Source organism: Perognathus longimembris, unplaced genomic scaffold (assembly GCF_023159225.1).
Source record: "Perognathus longimembris pacificus isolate PPM17 unplaced genomic scaffold, ASM2315922v1 HiC_scaffold_5663, whole genome shotgun sequence".
NCBI lineage: Eukaryota > Metazoa > Chordata > Mammalia > Rodentia > Heteromyidae > Perognathus > Perognathus longimembris.
Genome location: NW_025961115.1, coordinates 233,910 through 250,229, shown reverse-complemented (window position 1 = coordinate 250,229; position 16,320 = coordinate 233,910). Strand labels below are relative to the sequence as shown.

Genomic DNA, 16,320 nt, shown 5'->3' with positions numbered 1-16,320 from the left:
CTGATAAACCTAGAGGAGGGAAAAAAACTCCTTTAGTAACTCTTAGAAGACAGAAGTGAGGAGCATGTGTCGGACCTGGCACATTTGCTCAGCATGTAGCACCAGGCGTAGCTTGTGGGGTAATTCAGTTCCTACTGGACTCATTCAGGGCAGTGAACCATCTTCTTTCCTTTAGCAGTAGTAGAAGCTAGTTTGGTGCCTGGATGTCATCTTTTAGAACTGCAAACCAGGGACGATTAGGTCTAGTGTACAGTAGAGCAGTTAGGAGAGACAGAGAGTCTCTGAGGTCCGTTTGTGTCAGCACTGCAGTGATTCGCTTCTCTGGTTTTAAGGAGATCTTTTAGACCTGTAGGAAGAGGAAATATGGATGTTGGGTATCAAAGACCCTTGTTTCAGTCGTGTTTCTACTTAAACATACTGAGTTCATAGGGTAACCCACAGATCTTAAAGTAAAAGGTTTGGTGAGTTTTCCTGCAGCTACATAGTCATCATGAACTATAGGGGCTGCTTTTTTTTTTTTTTTTGCCAGTCCTGGGCCATGGACTCGGGGCCTGAGCACTGTCTCTGGCTTCTTTTTGCTCAAGGCTACCATTCTGCCACTTGAGCCACAGAGCCACTTCTGGCCGTTTTCTGTATATGTGGTGCTGGGGAATCGAACCCAGGGCTTCATGTATACAAGGCAAGCTCTCTTGCCACTAGGCCATATTCCCAGCCCCAGGGCTGCTTTTTTATACCAGAAAAGGGTTGGGGGAAATGTGGCAGCATTGCTTGGATAGTTATAGTTCTATGTCAAGGATGAAGTTATTTGCTGCCCCCTTTAAACAAGTGCCGCATAACAGCACTCCATTGTATATATAAATGTAGTTCGGAAAGGGCATCATAGTGATAATATTTTTAATGTAAGGATCTCATAGCAAAGGCTGATATTTCTAACTTGCCAAGATTCCCTTTTCCCAAAGAACAGCTTTTCAAGCAGCAGACCTACCTTTCTTTGCTAACAGCTTTCAGTAATTTCTTGGTGGCCTTGGATTCTGGATTCAAGCATTGTTTCTTTCCATTTTTCATAGTAGCACTGTAGAAGTAAATGGTAGCAATATTTAGGATAATGTAGGCACAACAGAACATTCACTACCCAGTTCCCCAGTTGGACACTTTTCACCCTAAATATTTCTCTCTCTTCTGTAGTTGTTTGAGAATCATCGCAAGCCCTTTACTGACCTTTTGTGGTGAATACGTCATCACAGCTAGGAAAGTGGCCAGCGGGTGGGGGCGTACTTACATGATCTCCACATGTGGACAGGAGAGACTCTGAGGGATAATTTCAACTTTTTCTAAGGTCTTTGGGTGCACGGACCGCGTGCTGACGTCGATGCAGCGGCAGCGCACGGTTCTCAAGTGAGGAATTCCTGCGGGGAAACAGGCAGAGCGGGGTCGGTTAGCACAGTGCCTCTTTCTAGGTATGCAACGCAGCCTGAGTCGAACTTGAGTCCAGAGCCCGTGTTGTCACGGCATCTCCTAACCCCTTTGTAACATGGGTCTGAACAGCGTCATAGCTGATGATCTGGAAGGAGGGAATTGCAACTTGACTGTGATCCCCTCCCCACCGTGCTGCTTGTATTATTAAACTTAGGGAGGGAAGTATCTGTTTCTTATCCTGTGCTTCTTCCCCTTCAGTTTTGCTCTCAAACTCCTTTTTGTTTGTTTCCTCTTCTTTCTCATGCTCATTGTACTTCTTTCTCTCACGTTAGCCATTCATAGGAACTATGACCAGAGAACTTCTGCTTATTTCCCCGTCATTTATAGGAACACAGTGAAAGTCACAAATACATTACTTCTATATTTTTAGAATTTGTACCCAGCCATACTCCTGATTTTATAAAGTAAATATCCTTTGATATTTCTTACCTTGAATCCCATTCAGAGTCAGGATGATAAGGCAGAAAGTAAGAATGCCAGTTTGGCTCATGGTGCTGGGATGTGAAGTTCTTCTGTGTTAAGCTCAGAATGTGTCTCACAAAGCACTGAGCAGTATTTATCTGTAAAATCACTTTCCCTTCCCAACTCTGATTGGATAACATTACAGTTGAGTCAGCAAAACCTGCCACCTTGGGGAAAATTTCTTGTTACAAAATCAAACGTTTTATTTTTATTTATTGTGTTCTTAGAGTAACGGAATTTCCCTCTGCCTCCTTTTTTTCCTCCAATAATGAGTTAGGTTTCACTTTCCAAACCATGAGTGGTTTCTTGAAAGTCAGAGCTTTATTGCATATGGAAATGGCTTTTTAAATGGAACTTTGAATTTTTATCCTTCATCTCCCATAGATACCAAGTTAATTTTTAAGTTTGAGTACAGTTTAAGCATAAGTATGTCTTACTGCTGTGTCTTGCATCCATCTTAATGTATAGCAGTAAGGCTCGCATAGGCATGTTTTACACTGTTTATTCTTTAGGACTCAGAGGTATTATTACACACTGCTATTTGCACCTGCAGTTGCTATGTCAGGAAGTTCATTTTATTTTATAGATGGATAAAATGATAAGTGGAGGGCATCCTTCAATTGGGCTATAAAAAAGTTGTCATAGGGACTTGAACTATGATGCATTTTCTCAGTAGATACGTTGTGACTTTTCAGAGGCTGTTTTAAAATATCTTCAGAGATGGCAGTTTCTCGTTTCTTGTATGTGATGACTGAGAGGTGATGTAGCTGGGCGCTGCTCTTCAGTAAGTTCTGTAGAGCAGTAGGGCTGCTTGCCGTAGAGAAAAGTCAAGATACAGAACTCGACATTTTCAAAGATTCCATTAACGCTTTGTGGCCACACATACATTACATTACAACAAGTACGTGGTCTTCATCAAAACTGTTTTGAGAGAAAACACTGCCCATTTAGAATGTGATTTCTGGTGTGTCAAAATAAATTTTGTTTGAAGAGTTAGTCCTGGGATGAAAACTATATAAAATTGACATCTAGAATGGTATGAGAAAAGTGTTCATTGCTATAAAAGGATTCTTTTTTTTTTTTTAAGCAAAAGAGGGATTTTATTGGCCTAATCACTAGGAAGCCCAAGTGGAGTTGAGGCATGGCTGGATCCAGAAGACAAATAAGGACAGTTGCTTACTCTCATTCTCTCTCTGTGCCTCTCTGTCTCCTCTCTTTATGTTCCATCTCTCTTTGAGCTTTGACCTTGTGTCCCACTACTGCAGCATGTGCAATTACAAAACTTAAGTCACTTCTCTTTTTGAGCCTTAATTTTCATCATCTGTGAAATGGAGAAGCTATTAAATCTGATGTCCTCTGGACTTCCCTGAAAGTACTAAAGGGCTGAAGGGTAATCTAAGACAACTTCCCATTTTCCTTCCTCCTTCATTTCTTCCTTCTTTCCTTCTTTCTCTCTCTTTTCTTATAAAGGGATTCTTTATTGCATAACCAGAAATATGTATACTTTTTGAGTATATAAATTTAAAAGGAGTTATAAGTAGATACAGACTCTGGGAGAACAGCTCAAAACATGGAAGATATGGGTTTAGAGGCTGGGAATATGGCCTAGTAGCAAGAGTGCTTGCCTTGCATGCATGAAGCCCTGGGTTCAATTCCTCATCACCACATGAGCAGAAAGAGCCAGAAGTGGCGCTGTGGCTCAAGAGGTAGAGTGCTAACCTTGAGCACAGAGAGGCTCAGGGACAGTGCTCAGGCCCTGAGTTCAAGTCCTAGGACTTGAAGAGAGAGAGAAAGAGAAAGAGAGGTGAGTTTATTTAATACAGAGCTTAATTCTAGGAGACTGTCCAATGTAGAGCAAAAGAAAAAACCCCATCAGCTTTTGAAAGCGCATAGTGTTAAATTAGCATGATTTCCTTTGGATGATAAATAGGGTGGAATCCCATTTCTTAGCGCTTGGTAGTCCAAGGGTGATTGTTATTGTAGATGGCGTTAGTAGAAAGCATGTGAACCATGGAACATTTGTTATACTTGGCTGTCGTCCTTGGGCTATGGTCTTTGCAAGCCAGTGGCAATAGGCAATCTAAGATGAAAAGTCACAGGCCTTACCTGTGGCACCGTGGCTCAAATTGTTAATGTTTGGAACGTAGGAAAACAAAAGGGAATTCCTTCATGGTCAGGTAGGCTACAACAAGGTGGGGAGAGGGCAAGGAATGGCAGAGATTCTATCCTAGGATCAGGCTAGTAAGCCTGGTGTGCAGGGGTCTGAAAACCTAATGTCAGAGGCCAGGAGTGAAGCCCACACCTGCAAATCCCCAGCATGTAAAAGCCGCCTTCTCAGGTGCGGTTTTGTCATCAGTGACTGCCAGAGTGGCTGCCAGAGGAAAGTGGAAGTTGCTGGCGTGCTAAATCTTAGGTTCATCTGTTCCAGGAACTGGCAGAACAGGGCTGAGCTGTCACTTGAGTAGTTAGTGGGCACAGAATGGGAAGCTGGAAGAAAAGGAAATGAGATAGTCTGACAGAACCCACAAAGATTGTGCTTCTGCTGAGGCCATCATTTGAGATGATGAGGAAACGGAGAGGTCTGCTCATAGTTGGTTACGCAGAACAAAACCTAGACCAAGAATAAAGATGCCAAAATATTTCAGAAACAACTCCAACATTGTGAGTGGAAAGTATTCTGAACAGTGCAGCATGTCATCTTACTTGTATCTAAGTTCTCAGTCAAGATTATGGCCTTTATGGCAAAGGAAAAAGAAGGTGTGGGGCAAATACTTGATTCAATCAACTGAAAACCTTATATCACGGAGGAAATATGTCCTCCTCATTGCATGGAATTTTTTATCAAATATTACATACCATTATCTTCCTGTCCGACATTGTTTCAGACATCTTATGATATAAACACTGACTTTTTTTTTTGCCAGTCCTGGGGCTTGGAACTCAGGGCCTGAGCACTGTCCCTGGCTTCTTTTGTTCAAGGCTAGCACTCTACTTCTTAAGGCATAGCATCACTTCTGCCTTTTTCTGTGTATGTGGTGCTGAGGAATCGAATCCGGGGCTTCATGCATGCTAGGCAAGCGCTCTACCACTAAGCCATATTCTCAGCCCTGAACTCTAGCTTTTTAGTCTGTGTTTTCCAGCACTTGGTAATGTAGCGGAAAATGTTCTTGATTTGGGCATCCGGTTTAATTGACCAAAGTCATCTTTGTGGTTATTTGGGGGCTTTGGAAATGTAGCACCTAGAAAAAGCTTAAGGTGGCTCTGTCTGACACTGAATTTCATGCTAAAAAAATGTTGCATACATACATTATCCACACATATTACAGATATTCACACGTGAGTTACCAGTAAGTGATCACACAGGTAGACTTTGTTCACTTGTAGTTTTGTTGTTGTTTTTGTTTGGGCTGGTCCTGGGGCTTGAACTCTGTGTTTGGGCACTGTTACTGAGCCTTTTTTGCTTAAGGGTAGCACTCTACCTCCACTTCGGGATTTATGGTGGTTAACTAGAGATAAGAATCTCACAGACTTTCCTGCCTGCATTTGAACCACGATCCTCACAGCTCAGCCCCCAGGAGCTAAAATTACAGGTATGAGCCACGGTATTTTTATGTTTTTCTTCCTTTCTCTATCTCTCTTTCTTTTTTCCTTTTTTTTTTTGCCAGTCCTGGGGCTTGAACTCAGGGCCTGAGCACTGTCCCTGAGCTTCTTTTTGCTCAAGGCTAGCACTCTACCTCTTGAGCCACAGCGCCACTTCCAGCTTTTTATGTTTACGTAGTATTAAGGAATTAAACCCAGGGCTTCATGCATGCTAGGCAAGCACTCTACCACTAAGCCACATTCCCAGCTCTCACAGTATTTTTTTTTTTTGCCAGTCCTGGGCCTTGGACTCAGGGCCTGAGCACTGTCCCTGGATTCTTTTTTGCTCAAGGCTAGTACTCTGCCACTTGAGCCACAGAGCCACTTCTGGCCATTTTCTGTATATGTGGTGCTGGGGAATCGAACCCAGGGCCTCATGTATATGAGGCAGGCACTCTTGCCACTAGGCCATATCCCCAGCCCCCTCACAGTATTTTTAAAGCAGTATTTTTCTTACTTAAAACATACCATAGTGAATTGGATTCTATTTTCAGATTATTATCAGACATTGCATACATATCCTGGAATAATTTTTTTCATGTATGTTCTGGTACCAGAGCTCAAACTAAGGATGTTGCCTTCTTGCTCAGCTTTCTTGCTTATGGCTAGTACTCAAACCACTTGAGCCATACCTTTGTGTCCATCCTTGTGCTGTCAAACTGTAGAGAATCTCAGGGTTTCGTCTGCCTGGGCTGGCTCTGAACTGTGAATTCTCAGATCTCACTAGAATGTAAGTCCCAGAAGAGCAGAGATCTTTTTATTTTTTATTGACAGCTGTATCCCTAGCAAGCAGAATATCACCTGGCTTTTGGGAGGCATTGAGCTACTATGAGATGAATGGATAGATGGGTGGATGAATGAATCCAAATTTACAGACTTGAGTAGCATAAGTAAGAATTATGCTTCTTAAAAAAGCATTTGTATTGGCCCGTCAGATTTCCATATTTAGACACGGGTGTTACTTTCCCTAGACTTAGGAACAAAGTTTAACTGAAAAAGACTTTCGTTTCCTCAGGAGTTAGCATAGATTTAGGTAGGTGCAATCAGTCTGGATATTCTTATCTCGTTGTAAGCCAGAATCTTCATTTAAAGAATTCTGGTGTAAGTATACAAGGTGTTGTGTCATTGAAAGTCCTTTCATTATTCATTGTTAGTATCTGTGATCATGTGTTGACTAATGGAGGGAATGCATAACTCCTCAGTGCATGTGCTTGTTTGCTGTGGATGGTGTTAGAAGAAGAAGGAGAATTCTCTTTACTTTGTATACTCCCAGGAATGTCAGGAGGGGTAAGAGCTAGTATCCTTGATGGACTTTCATTCTAATATAGAAGTACATGAGACATTTCAGGAAATTACTAATGTGGAGGCTTAGAGACGAGCATACTCACGAAGGCCACTAGTACTAAGAAGAGACTCCAGAGAGAAAAGGGCTTCAGATGAGCCTTGAAAGCGAACTGTGCTGAGAGAGTAGCGGGGGGCGAGGGGGGGCGGGCAGAGACAGACATGCCATGGAAACAGTGTGGAGGGGAGACAGCCAACCTGCCGGGAAGGCTGGTAGAGTGCTCTCGTGGCGGTCATACCCCATCAGGACTCGGTGGCGTCTGGACTCCAGGTTCAGAGTCTTCATGTCCCTCTGTCTTCCAGAGGAAGCCTGTGTTTTGAGTTGTCCATTATAGTAACTGAATCTGTGAGTGCCTAAGGTATAAATTAGACACCCTATTCATTTATAATGAGAACCCTGTTTGTGACAAGGATGATCTGCTCTGGTACCCAACTCCCTCCTTTGCTAGGATCAGAAAAGGGAGGAGGAATCTGTCCATTCGTTGTCTGGGGAGAACTGAATCAAAACCAAGAATCCTTGGATTTTTGAGGAGTCTGCTCAGGGCGAGCAACCCTATGTATGTGATCAACATGGGAAATAACTCAGAAGAAACTCAGACTTCCATAGACAATAGCAAACCTACTACTACTACTTGTTTCAGTCACAGTCAATACTGCACTGACCATTTAAATAAAAACCTAAATCATAACTCTTTTTAAAGTTTACAGTTCTCTCCATGTATGCAAGGCTTTGAATGCATTTGTTTTCCTGGTATTCCCCGATCCTGAGTCTCGTTTTGAATGAAAATGAGAGTTAAGGCCATATTTGCATTTTGGAAGGTGCAAAAGAAAGCATTTGGACATTAATGAAAGCAGTAAAAACATTTTATTCAGGGACTATTTCAGAATGGAAAGAGAGGACTTAGTAAAGAAATGTGCTACGTGTCAGATACATTTTGGACAAGTGGGCAGTACTGGTCAAGGAACAGGATGGTGGTGGGGCTTGGTCGACAGACACTGACTCAAGAGGAAGAGTCATTTCCGCCCAAGTAACCACTTAAGACATGCGGTTGGGGGGGGGGGGCGGGGTGTCCTGCTATCAAGTTTTCTTCAGGCTTTTTATTGGAAATTGTTTCTTTCTTGGAATAACTTAACAATGCTAAAAGGTACTTTATGGAAAACTACATGAAGTCTGCAGTTCCGCTCAGCAGATCCCCGTGTGCTGCAGTCCCTGGCTCTTCTCCTTGATTGGTACGTGGAACTGTGCGCGCAGCACCGATGAGGACCTCACACTTCCTCGAGCCTCGGAGGGGCTGGGACTCCAGAGCACAGGGCTTGATCCAGGCTTCGAAGCCTCTTTCCCGGGATTCATAGGGTTTTCTTCTTTAAAAAACTCTTTCTCTGGGGCTCAGGATATAGCCTAGTGGCAAGAGTGCCTGCCTTGGATACACGAGGCCCTAGGTTCGATTCCCCAGCACCACATATACAGAAAATGGCCAGAAGCGGCGCTGTGGCTCAAGGGGCAGAGTGCTAGCCTTGAGCGGGAAGAAGCCAGGGACAGTGCTCAGGCCCTGAGTCCAAGGCCCAGGACTGGCCAAAAAAAAAAAAAACTCTTTCTCTGAGCTTGCTGTAGTGAGAGAACGGGAGTTGTAGTTCTCGGGCAGTTTGTCCTCCGTCGTGGAGGGCTGGCATGCACGGTCATCTGTCAGGGGAGGGGGCTTTTGTCCTAACCGAGGCCCACCGGTGGCAGTGTCCACACGGGAGCGCCGGTGGCAGAGTCCACACGGGAGCCTCGGTGGCAGTGTTCACACGGGAGCGCCGGTGGCAGTGTTCACACGGGAGCCCCGGTGGCAGTGTCCACACGGGAGCCCCGGTGGCAGTGTCCACACGGGAGCCCCGGTGGCAGAGTCCACACGAGAGCATGGGAGCCCCGGTGGCAGTGTCCACACGGGAGCGCCTGTGGCAGTGTTCACACAGGAGCCCCGGTGGCAGTGTTCACACGGGAGCCCCAGTGGCAGAGTCCACACGGGAGCACCGGTGGCAGAGTCCACAGGAGCGCCGGTGGCAGTGTCCACGGGAGCAGAGTGTCCACAGGAGCACCGCAAGGCTCCGCAGTGGCCCCTCTCTTTCCTTTCGTGCAGAGGTCTGTCTGGGGTGCAGTGCGCTCGGCAGGGAAGGCATCGGCCGCTTACCTTAATCATGGAGCTTGCTTGCTTTGACCTGGGGTCAAGGCAGTGCTGTCCTTTCTGTGCTTTCAGGGTAACACTGTTAAGGGAAGGGCCAAAGGTATGGTCACCTCTGGGCGGGAGAAGTCAGCCCGAGAAGCCCCCCCCCCCCCCCCCCCCCCCGCATCACCTCCATGTGGTCGAAGCTGTTACTAGGGTAGAGGATGGCGACCTTCTCAATGTGAGCCACTTTCACCGCACTAGCCCTGGGGCCTAGGCAAAGACAGCTCCCGCCTCTGAACAGCAGGAAGCCTGCAGCAACGACAGGGGAGGCAGAGGTTACCCAGAGTGCTGGTGAGTCACTACCTGCTGCGGTTTCTCATGCTGGGATGGGGGACAAGGTGAGGCAAGTTTCCCTTCTTTCAGTCGTTTGCCCAGTAGTACTCCATGCTGGAGATTGTCTTTTTAGTTGGTCAACAGTGGTTGAAAGCTAAAGGGAAGCCAGGTGCCAGTGGCTCACGCCTACAAACCCAGCTACTCATGGGGCTGACTGCTGAGGACCATGGTTCAAAGCCAGCCCAGGCAGGAAAATCTGTGAGACTCTCACCTCCAGTTGACCACCAGAAAACTGGAAGTGGTGCTGTGGCTCACAGTGGTAGAGTGCTAGCCTTGAGCAAAGAAAGCACTTAGGGACAGCACCACCCAAGCCCTGAGTTCAAGCCCCATGGCTCATTTAAAAAAAAAAGGGAAGCATGAAGAACATTGGTTAGCGGTGACGTCTGCTTAGCTCTTGCTTTTATGCTTAAGAAGTTTTCAGGAAGTGAACATAATCTCATGTAAGGTCTTCCTACCAGACATATAAAGTTATTGCTAAAATAAAGGCTGTGGCCAAATAAAAACATGCCTGCAGTCTAGCAGCGGGTGTGCTAATCACCTCGAGTACCTTCGGTGTCAGAGCTGGAAGTAATTTGATGGATGTGAAGTCAAATGAGAATCATAGGGGAAAAGTGGAAGAAAAGGTATGTGAAACATTACCAAAGGAACTCACAGGCTGAAGCGTACAAAGCACCACATACCTTGAACAATTGCAGCATAGAATAGCACAGGACTACAACCATGCCCTTCAGATTCATGTTCCTTTTCAGTGCTGCTGCGTCTAGCTTTCTCTTTGTAGAGAGAGTAGAAACGCCAAATCTGAAAGCAAGTTCTGAAGTGAAAGGTAAGAGCATTTTATACACCAGCAACCCTCTAATGGCCACAGGAATTTCCCACCCACCTTTGAGTCATGTTCCTTCTTGCTTCCAAAAGTTTCTGTTTCTGTTCATTGTCCCTTGTGATATTAAAAATGAGGATAGCCAGACGCAGTCACTCACGCCTGTAATCCCAGCGGCTCCGAAGGCAGAGATAGAGGATCAAAATTAGAGGAAAGCCCAAGAAAAAAGTTAGGAAGACTCTGCTTTAAAAGAACAAGTCAGGCAAAGTGGTTGGCATCTGTAACCCCTGCCACGCAAGAGGCAAACACTGGAAGATCTGGACAAAAAATGACAGAAGCAAAACAGGATTGGGACATGGCCCCAATGGTTCCCCACCTCCCTAGAAAGTGCAGTACCATGAGTTCAAACTCCAGTACCATCCACAAAGGAATGAGGGTGTGGCAACACACAAAGAGAGCTGTATCAACGAGGACAGAGGGAGGCCCAGCTGGGGCTCTCGAGCAGGCTGTGTCCAGGCCCCTCGGGGGAGCCAGGCTTCTAGGGTAGCTTCTCCTTGTCAGGTTTGGATTGCTGCCCTGTGTGGACTTTTGGCTGCCATTCATTCAGGGAGGCAGGCCCTCTCACCCTTCCTTGGTCTTTCCTACACATTCACAAAAAGACATTCATTTAATCATCTGACTTAGGCTTTTAAATCCTAAACTTGTCACAGACAGGGTGTATATTATTTGATGATAAATACCTTTAACGTTATATTTTTGCTTGTCATTTCATGTCTGGGAAAGTCTGCCCATCCTTCTGTATTTATATCCATTTCCTGCATTTACTTCACGTATTAGCTCTGTTGTTTGGTATGTAAGTTGTATGAGTTCTACCATGGATAGTTTAAAAAAAAAAAAAGACATTCGTCATGTTTTTATTACTTCAGAGGTGAATCAGAATTTGAATGGGAGGAAGTTTTTTTTTTTTTTTAATTCTCCAAGTCTTCAGTTAATAGATCCAGAACTATGCAGAGTGAGGAGAGGGGTTGGTTTTGTGTTGTAACCATTTTTTGCATTTTCTTTAGCCATACAAAACGGCATTCCTCCTCTGATGTTCCTGCCTTACAGTTTCCTGGAAAGCCTCACCCTTTCTGTAGTAGCTCATTTGCTTGTCTACTCACTTAACAAATACTGAGTTCAAGCTTCGGTATCTCAACTGGTTTTCTTTTTTTTAAAAAAAATTTATTCACTAATCAGTGTATTTCATCATTTCTTTAAGTGCAAAAGGTTTTAAATACATTTTTGTCTTACTAGTAGTGTTGGCCTTCTTGTTCTCTAATTGGTCTATTTTCTGTTTTATATTCCTAAATCTACCCTGAATAAGTGTAAATAAATAAGTTTAAAAATAAGTTTTCCGGGGCTGGGGATATGGCCTAGTGGCAAGAGAGCTTGCCTCGTATACATGAAGCCCTGGGTTCGATTCCCCAGCAGCACATATCTAGAAAACGGCCAGAAGAGGCGCTGTGGCTCAAGTGGCAGAGTGCTAGCCTTGAGCAAAAGGAAGCCAGGGACAGCGCTCAGGCCCTGAGTCCACGCCCCATGACTGGCCAAAAAAAAAAAAAAAAAGTTTTCCTTTAAATATAAAGGGATATCTCAGAAAATTAATCTAGTGTCTGTAATTATCAAAATCCTTCCCAGTTTAAATGTTCTGCAACCCATGGTCCAGCTCACGTTTTAGGAATGCTTTCAAATTATTCACTTAACATAAAAATGTTAAGTGTTGGAAAAAATATAAACTGTTGGACTAGGGATGGAACTCAGTGGAAAAGCACATTGCCAGCATGTGCAAAGCCCTAGATTTGAGTCCCTGACACATCCATACACAAATACTGACACACATACACCCCCCCCCCCCACACATCCACTTTAGCTTGAGGAGGTCAGTGCAAGTCATTTAAAGATAATCCTCAACTTACAGTTGCAACTAGGTCTCTGATTACTATATATTGCCTCCCTGCAAAAAGCTAACATCTGAGGTATTTTATTCAGTAAAATTAGTGAAAAGTACATTATAAATAAAAACTATATACAGTTTCCACATATTATAAACCAGCATGACTTAACAAAACCTCGTTTGAGTTTATAAGTGGTTGATGACTCATTGCTGTGGAAGTGATTGCCAGACATGCTGGGCCTTTAAGGTAATGTGACCGCGTTAAACAGATTGGCAGAGTACAGAAGTGGATGTTCTTTTTTTTTTTTTTTTGGTGCCAATCCTGGGCTTGAGCTCAGAGTCTGGGCACTGTCGGCAAGCTTTCCTATTCAAGGCTGGTGTACCACTTGAGCCAGAGCTCAACTTCTGGCTTTGGGGTGTTTAGTTGGAGATAAGAGTCACGTGGAACTCCTTGCCTGGGCTGGCTTCAAACTGTGATCCTCAGATCTCAGCCTTCTGAGTAGCTGAGATGACAGGCCTGAGCCACCAGTGCCCAGCAAGGACCTGTTGTTCTTTTTATAACACAATAAAGGCCTGGGTGGGGGCTCATGGCAATTTTTTGGAGAACCTTTAATATAGTACTATTGTGATTTTTCTTAGGAAATTTATAAGTTCTTCAGCAATCAGAAAAATCCTGCAGGTTCTATTTAAAGGAGCACTTAGGTACTAGGCAAGGCCATAGCTTCTCAAAAAAAATCAAAATAAATTGCATTGTACTCACTCATACATTGACCTGTTGAACTGAACCCCCTTTGTACAACTATTTAACAATAATAAAACTCACTTTAAAATTTTCTTCTTTTTTTTGTGCATGTTGGTTGTGGGGCATGAACTCAGTTTCTTCTTTCTTGTGTGCATGTTGGTTGTGGGGCTTGAACTCGGTTTCTTCTTTTTTTGTGCGTGTGTTGGTCGTGGGGCTTGAACTCAGGGCCTGGGCGCTGTCCCTGAGCTCTTCAGCTCAAGGACTTCAGCGCTTTACCACTTGAGCCACAGCGCCACTTCAGGTCCTCTGGTGGTTCATTGGAGCTGAGAGTCATGGACTTTCCTGCCAGGACTGGCTTTGAACTGAGATCCTCAGATCCCAGCCTCCTGCGTAGCTAGGCTGACAGGTGTGAGGCACTGGTGCCCGGCTGAACACTGTCTTAACGACAGCCAGGTTCCCGTAGCTTAGGGTCCTCGTCCTAGCTGCTGGGGGGGGGGGGCTGGGATCTGGGGAGCATGCGTCAGAGCCTTCCAGAGCAGGAAAGCCTGTGAGACTGTCACCCCAAAGTGACCACCAAACACCTGCAAGGGGGCTGTGGCTCAAGTGGCGCAGCACCAGCCGGGAGTAAAAAAAAGTTCAGGGGCGGCCCGCGTTGAAAATTAGAAAATAAGAGTTAGAAAGCGACATGCGAAAGAAAGCCATGAAGGGGAGGCCACACAAACAGAGGAGGAGGAGGAGGAGCTCCCGTGCGCAGGGGTTGGCGCTTTCAGCGGCCATAGTTCCGGCACCAGGGGCGGTGCCGTGGGCCCCGTGCCCTCATCTCCCCGGGTCGTCCGTGCCCCACACGGGCGTGCGGGCCGTGGGCGCTGGGGGCGCGGGTTAGACAGCGGCTCTCGCCATGAGTGGGGGGTGAGCCCGCGTGGCCGGGGCCGGCGCGGGGGGACTCGGGGCTGAGCGGGGCTGAGCGGGGAGGGCGCGCAGGGAGGACGCGCGGGAGCGCGCAGGAGCGGGGATGCCGGCCGCGGGGCCGCATCACCCCGCGCGGGAAGCCTGGCGGCTCCATTACAAGGAGCGGTGGAGCGCGACCGCCTTCCGTGGGAGCCTTAGACGCGGATCCGAGGGGGAGGCCTGGCCGGGGAGCCGCCCGCCCGCCCGCCCCGAGGGGATCTACTCTGGCCGCTGCTGCGTGTGCCTGTGCGCGCGTGTGTGTGTGTGCCTGTGCGCGTGCGTGCGTGTGCCTGTGTGCAGGACTGTGCCTGCGTGTGTGTGCCTGTGTGCGTATGTGCGTGTGTGTCTGTGCGCATCTGTGTGCGTGCGCGTCTGTGTGTGCGCATCTGTGTGTGTGCGCGTGCGTCTGTGCCTGTGTGTGCACTCGCCCCAGAGCCGCGCAGGACTCCAGCCTGACTCCAGTGTGTCAGCCCCTCCCCACGCGCGCCCTCCGTGGCGGTGGCCTCCCTCCCCGCAGAGGCCGCTCTCGCGGTGCGTGGCCCGGGGTGGCCGCCCCGCCAGGAAGCCATGCCCTCTAGCGCTCACCGTGCCGCGGGGGCAGCGGGCGTGTGCCAGGGAGGGAGTGTGGGGGCCAGTGCCGGGATGGCGCCCCAGGAGGGAGGGAGCACGCGTGTGGGGTGGGGACGGCGCCCTAGGAGGGAGGGAGAGGACACGCGTGGGGGGGACGGCGCCCTGGGAGGGAGAGGACACGCGTGGGGGACGGCGCCCTGGGAGGGAGGGAGAGGACATGCGTGGGGGACAGCGCCCGAGGAGGGAGGGAGAGGACACGCGTGGGGGGACAGCTCCCGAGGAGTGGGAGGACACGCGTGGGCCGGGCGCCGTGGCCTGGAGGGAGGGAGCGGCCATCCCCCGGGGTTGGAAGAGCTGGGTCTGGGAGGTGGGAGGTGGCGTGGGGCTTAGTGGTATTATTTCCCATCGGGTATAGACAAGCTGACCACGCGTGAGGAAGGTTCCAGCCAAGGGGAGGCTCCTGAACGGGGGAAGCGAGAGAGAGATAGGAACTGAGCCAAAGGAGTGGGAAGGATGGTGTTGTTTGTTGCAGATATTTGATGAATCCCTAGCACAAGTGACTTTCTCTTGGATTCAGCACAAGAGCAACGCGTTTCCACACTTAGAGACGGTGTGTGTTTTTAAGTTTAGGAAATCCGGCTGGAGAGTGTTTGCTTTTTAAATAGAAAGCCAGTTCACCGCGCAGTTTCTCTGCTTCTGACTTCCTTGCCCGGCTGCCTTCACCGGGGACCACAGGCTCTGTGCACTTTCTGCATTTCTCGCTCCCCTCCTTTCAGAGTTCTTTCTTTGGTTTTCTTTTTTTTCTGTGCTGGTCCTGGGGCTTGAACTCGGGGTCTGGCTCTGTCCCTGAGCTTTGCTCAAGGCGAGCGCTCTGCCACGTGTACCACAGCGCCACGCGTGGCTTTCTGGTGGCCGTAGAGATGCTTCTTCCACTTGGCTGCTTGGCGTGTTTTCAGGCTTTGGGACGATCTCACAGGTAGAGGCAAAAGTCTAAGTAGCCCGGCCCTTTCAAAACTTAGCTGCCAGCTGAGTTGATCTCGCACATCTTTCTAAACACTAAGCTCAAACCACAAAGGCGTTCAGAACAAAGGGGTTTGGAACAGGGAAAGGTAGCAGGTGAGAGTCTGCCAGGCCCCCCCTGCTCTATTTTTTCAAGCTGTTCCGTGCTTGGCGATCTCCTGTGGAGTTTGCTGTGTTCAGCGGAGGCCTTGGCCCGCCAGTTTCCGAGTGAGGCCGGCGGAGGTGCCGTCCTTCCTGCTTCCGCACAAGGAGGGAAGGAGAGGGCTGCTGACCCGCTGTCTCGGACTCTGCTTCCTACTCAACGTGTCAAATGGCTGTCATTCCTTTCCTCTTTCTAAAGAGGGTAATGGAGCCTTCCTTACAGACCGTGAAGACGGGTGAGATGCTGCTCCCGTACACTAGGCCACATAGCGATGGTATCCCAACAAGAGCAGGTTGGGCTCTGTCATCCACTTGTTCCAGCTCTGTACCCAGCCACCAATTGGTACAGGTGAAAGCCCGACAGTTGTTTCTCTGGCCACGTCTTTTACGGTGTAGCTACCCACACAGTAGGACTAGGGGTTGGGTGCCACGGTGGCTCCCGCCTAGACCCCAGCTACTCCGGACGCTGAGATAGGAGGGTATCAGTTCAAAGTCGGCCCAAGCAGGAAAGAACAGGCATAAGTCCCTGAATGTGAACCCCAGTACTAATACACACGTGCGTGCACACGCACACACACTACAAAAAGAAATGAAAGAGAAAACAAAAAAAGGAAAAGTCACTACAAATGACAAGACATAGATGACAATGCTACCAGACACGTTTGTGTCATCATCTACTCTGTATATCTAC

General features: G+C 47.6%; 1 protein-coding gene across 1 annotated transcript; it reads right to left on the bottom strand.

Annotated features, from left to right (window-relative positions):
- Window positions 1–273: 273 nt before the first annotated feature.
- Window positions 274–2,003, bottom strand: LOC125345443 (C-X-C motif chemokine 10-like). The gene is made up of 4 exons (XM_048337599.1): window positions 1,906–2,003; window positions 1,280–1,406; window positions 986–1,072; window positions 274–346 (listed from the first exon to the last, which is right to left on the bottom strand). The coding sequence occupies exons 1-4, from the start codon at window positions 1,964–1,966 to the stop codon at window positions 328–330; spliced, it is 294 nt and encodes a 97-aa protein (XP_048193556.1). The 5' UTR covers window positions 1,967–2,003; the 3' UTR covers window positions 274–327.
- Window positions 2,004–16,320: the final 14,317 nt, after the last annotated feature.

Bases quoted from the DNA above. Each gene is read 5' to 3' on its own strand.
- LOC125345443 (XM_048337599.1), bottom strand. From the start codon at position 1,966: ATGAGCCAAACTGGCATTCTTACTTTCTGCCTTATCATCCTGACTCTG. The intron at 1,407-1,905 runs GTAAGAAATATC...GTTTCCCCGCAG, and splicing joins GACTCTGAATGGGATTCAAG to GAATTCCTCACTTGAGAACC. The intron at 1,073-1,279 runs GTAAGTACGCCC...TTACTTCTACAG, and splicing joins TGTCCACATGTGGAGATCAT to TGCTACTATGAAAAATGGAA.